Genomic DNA, 4,925 nt, shown 5'->3' on the forward strand with positions numbered 1-4,925 from the left:
TTCCTAATACTAATGAAATGCCAGTAATGAAAAGAAAGTATTGCCCCTCAAATAAAACTGTAAAAAAATAATCGTACAACATGTAACACGAAGCAGCAAGGAAGCAGCCTTCCCTAGGTTGAGGTGCCCACGCTCGGCACGCCTCTCAGGATGGGTCTGGGTGCACACGTCCCCGGTGCTTCCGGATCCAGCTGCTCACCCGACTGCCCAGAGGCCTACGTCTCCTTCCTCCTTCTGGTGCCAGGCTACGCTCCGGCCGCGGCGCAGGATGATGACGCCTGAAGGCATTCCGGACCCACCGGAGCAGGTTTTGGAGACTGTGGTGGGATGTGGGTAGAGCCGCTGGGGTCTCCACGTGCTCTTCTGCTGTGGCCACTTTCAGACCCTGCAGGAATGAGAGATGCCACAGGCTGACCTCGGCTTCACGGCCCTGACTGTGGCTCTGTGGCTGTGGCTCCAGGGAGGGACATGGGCTCTCGCTCCAGGTGGCTTTGAGTCCCAGGTGGGCTGCGCAGGAGGGCCTGGCCTGTGGAGTGTGGAGTGGCCAATCTCCCCCTCTAGAACAGGGAGGGAGGGAGGGGGGGAGATGGTTTCAGGGCTGCACTCCAGCCAGCCTCCTGACCCATTGGACCCGTTCAGAGGGGTGGTTTTTTGCTAGAGGCTAAACTGGCCATGCTTTCTGGGTACTTCCTGCGAAAAGGCTGGGTCAACAGAAGAGCTGGCCCACTGAATTGGTGGAAGAGTGCCATGTAGGACACTTGCATGCAGGAGCAGTCTATCTCTGAGGGCCTGGAGTTGGGCACAAGCAGCCCAAGAGGGCCTGCATTTCCCCCTGGGAGATCTGTCAGGCTACATTCCGAATGCTGGGAAGGGCCACGGTGATGTCAGTGGCCATACGGCCACCCCTGTCTTTTGAGTCCCACGGTCCTCTTCCTCAAGCTGTCTAGACCAGGGGTAGTCAAGCTGCGGCCCTCCAGATGTCCATGGACTACAATTCCCAGGAGCCCCTGCCAGCGTTCGCTGGCAGGGGCTCATGGGAATTGTAGTCCATGGACATCTGGAGGGCCGCAGCTTGACTACCCCTGGTCTAGAACTTGCCTCTTGGCTGTGATGGGGTTAGCAGCACGTACCTCATTGTTTCTTGCCAAAGCCTCCTTGGGGCTGGGCGGCAGGGACTCCTCCTGAAGGGGGTGAGGGTTCTTATGGGTCCCTTCCTCACCGCGGTTGGCCTCCTGGCCTCCGTCCCCCTTGCAGGCTCCATCCAGTCGTGTGTCCGCCACCTGATCTCCGGCATCTGTCCTTTCAGGGGGCTTAGGAGAGTCCTCAGCATCACACAGGGTGCTGAACGTGTGATAGCAGGGGTAATGCCCGGTGGGGGACCCAGTGTCCTGGCGGAGGTCTGTGCTGTCAAGAAGGTAGCAACTCTCTTGCTCCAACTCTTCCGGAGAGCCTGGCCTTGGAATACGGAGGCTGTCTGTCACCTGCCCAACACTCTCAGGTCTGTAAATGGAGGCAACCTGGAAGGGAAACATGACTGAGAAACTAACAAATGCTTTGGACGATGCCGTTGAAGAGAAGAAGAAGAGTTGGTTCTTATATGCCGCTTTTCTCTACCCGAAGGAGGCTCAAAGCTGATTACGTTTGCCTTCCTCTTTCCTCTCCTCCCTGTGAGGTGGGTGAGGCTGAGAGAGTCCTGATATTACGGCTCTTTCAGAACAGCTTTATCAGTGCTGTGTCTAGCCCAAGATCACCCAGCTGGCTGCACGTGGGGGAGTGCAGAATCGAACCTGGCATGCCAGATTAGAAGTCTGCACTCCTAACCACTGCACCAAGCTGGCTCTCCAGTTTGGAATCTCAGAGTCGTAGTCAGGGAAGAGTGGAAGCCCTGATCCATTTACTATTATCTCTGGTGGATAAGATCTCACGTGTCAGGAGCCAGGAGGGAAACGCTGAGCTAAATGGTCTCAGCAGATGTTCAATAGGAAGTAAAGCCCATTTCTCTGGCCTCCATCTCCATGCTGAAGGTCATGGGATCCCTCTAGAATTAAAGGCTCTAAGGCACGGTGAGAGGGCTGTCACTGCCTGCAGAGCTGCTGCCAGTCAGAGCTGGCAAGATTAAAGCTGGCAGACCAAGAGGCTGACTCTGCCTAAATCAGCTCCAGGTGTTTCTGGAAGTTCCCATCGCTCAGTGGTCAGGCACCATGATTTGCACACGCCAAGGAGATCCCGGGGGCAGTTGGGGAGTAGCTCCTGCCAGTCAGAGGAGAGGAGACAACCGGGATGGCCTGCTGGAGCCTCGTTTGGCAGCTTCCGAGGAAGGTGGGGGTCCCACTCATTCAGCCTATGGACTTGGCCCTCTCATGTATTTGGGTGGAACGGTTTCCCTTATGTGAGCTTTGAACTTGGCAAATTGTTCCTAACCACTTGGTGCATTTAACGAGAGAAATAAGGGTTGTCAAATGTCCAGGAGGGGCTTGTAATCTCATTGGCCTGCCTCCAGCCCGGACAGGATCTTGCCTGCCCACTGAATTCTTCTCTCATTCCCCATGGCCCCTGAACCAACCAGCTTTTCTGCCTCTCCTATGAAGACTCACCACTTTTACGATGACCTCCAGAGGTTGACCTTGTTTTGCCCTTGGATGAGGCCGGGTGTCCTCCAGGGAGCCCAGGACCGAAGCTTGGTTGATCTCCCCTTCTTCTTTGTCCTTTTGAATGTCCTGGGAAGGACATTCTTCTTCTTCTTGTTCATCAATCTGTAAGGCCCAGAGAAGGTTAAATTTAGGGCCCTCCTATGAATCATCACAGGTGGCTTTTCATGAAGAAACAGGGATGCATATTTCATTCATTTCTTATCTCGTTAATTTGCACCAGTGAAGCAATGTGGTGACTCTGGAAGCCATGCTCTGCATACGGAGTTTTAAATCTGGTGTCATTGGCATCCCACGTGCCAGGGTATAGCTGATGCTCAGGACCATGGGGAGGAGACCAGACTATGGAAACAGGCACCCTGATGCTGCACCTGGCAGCTTCATAGGGACTGGGGTGTCCTCCTGGCAGCTGTTTTGCTCCCTCATTCATTTTCTGGACATGGACCTCTCACTGATTTTTCTTGCATTCCTCCAACTCCTAACCCAGCCTGTGCTTCTGGTGATCTGCCCAGCTTCTGCCTTTCCTTTCAAGACTCACCTGGTTTGCTAGGCACCTCCTCTGTAGAGGATCACACTCCTCTGGGCTGTCATAACCCAAAGACATTTCTGCAGCATCTTCCTGCACCTCAGTGGACCTATCCTGATGTTCCTCTTCCTCCTCCGGTCTTTTCTTCTGCTGCACCTGCAAGGCCAAAGTGTCCAGGGAAGGTTGACATTACGACCCTTCTCAGAAATCCCATTTGCCTATTTAGCCACTGAGTCACACTGCTGACTCATGGTCCATGTATGGTCTACTAAGACTCCAAGATCCTTTTTACACATACTACTACCAAGACACATCTCCCCTATCCTAAATTGGTGTAGATGGTTTTTCCTACCGGAATGCAGAATTTTACATTTGTCCCTATTGAATTTCATTTTATTCCGGTTTGCCCACTTCTTAAGCCTCTTCCCCTAGTGGTTCCCAGGTGTCCCAATCTGGTAGGAACAACAATAGAAAAGCAAGGGAAAAGGTCCCTTTAAGGGATGGATGAAGACCTGATGCACAGGGCTGGTGGCCCCTCTCCACCCCTCCCCTCCCTTGTGCCTCTCCAGCACCTGGTGTTTTCTTGGGAGATGGCCTCTGAACCGTCAATGAAAATTCAGGATAGTAGAGGAAAGGCACTCAGAGAGAAGTCCTATTGTGAAAAAAAGTCTGGGGTTGAAGAAAGGTCCATTTGGACCTTGGTCAGACTACTGATTACACGTAATGGGCACCAAACTGTTAAATCTTACCATACAATTTATTTTTTTGTGCCATTCCTAATATGACCTACAGTAGAACAGCAGATCAGTAGAACATGACTGCTCTCCAATGTTGTAATTCAGGGGTAATTCAGCGTTTGCTGGCAGGGGCTCATGGGAATTGTAGTTCATGAACATCTGGAGGACCACAGGTTGACTACTCCTGTTGCAACTGATGTATAAGACAAGCTCTAATGATGTGAGAATATTTTACCCCACCAGTCGGGATCTGGTCCCTTTGGCCAGCCAGATCTCCCTCGCCTTTCCCCTCGCCTAGTGGCATTTCTGTTTATGCAGCCCCCACACCCTCTAAACAGAAAGTCACCGTCTCTCTTACCATTTCCTCCGCCATTAGTCTGGCAGCTTCTCTAGAGTATTTACCAGCTTGAAATACCAATTTCCCTAGAAGGGCGATGTGAGTACCCAAGTCGGTTGTCCGTTGAGTCTGGACCCAACTGACCAGGCAAGGGAGGTTCCGAGCTGACCTCATCAAAGGTTCTGGATTTTCCCACGGGGGAAGATTCTATCCCAACTGGGCCTGCTTTGGTCCCCCACAGAGCTTGAAGAAAACAGATGCCAATGCCAAATGCTTGAAGGAAAGCAAACCCTTATGAAAAACCGTTTCATGTTTTTGGCAACCCATAAAATCAGCATTATTCAATAGAGCCAGTGGCTGACTGTATGCTATGTACCACCCACCCACATACACACACACACAGACACACATCCAGCAGGGCATTATGCCAGAAAGCCCATCCACCCAAAGAGCCATTTTCTGGAGATCAGTTGTCGTTTGGGGACATCTCCAGATTAAGGATGCCGTTCTCCAGTTGGGGCCTGAGGATCTCGGAATTACAGAGATCAGGAGCTCAAAACAGCTGCTTTGGAGGGTGGATTTGTACCCTCATGAGGTCTCTGTCCTCCCTCTCAAATCTCCAGGCCTGCATGGGAAGAAGAGGGGAGTCCTCAGGGCAAAGGGAATCAGGAGGCCAC

The 4,925-nt window shown here is 52.3% G+C and overlaps 1 protein-coding gene across 1 annotated transcript; it reads right to left on the bottom strand.

Moving 5' to 3' along the window:
• Positions 1-4,284, bottom strand: LOC143838850 (uncharacterized). The gene is made up of 5 exons (XM_077340760.1): positions 4,270-4,284; positions 3,187-3,330; positions 2,595-2,753; positions 1,131-1,517; positions 1-385 (listed from the first exon to the last, which is right to left on the bottom strand). Exons 1-5 carry the CDS (start codon positions 4,282-4,284, stop codon positions 146-148), a joined length of 945 nt encoding a protein of 314 aa, XP_077196875.1. The 3' UTR covers positions 1-145.
• Between the last annotated feature and the right edge of the window lie 641 nt (positions 4,285-4,925).

The sequence above is a fragment of the Paroedura picta genome, chromosome 5 (genome assembly GCF_049243985.1).
Source record: "Paroedura picta isolate Pp20150507F chromosome 5, Ppicta_v3.0, whole genome shotgun sequence".
In the NCBI taxonomy this organism is placed as follows: Eukaryota; Metazoa; Chordata; class Lepidosauria; order Squamata; family Gekkonidae; genus Paroedura; species Paroedura picta.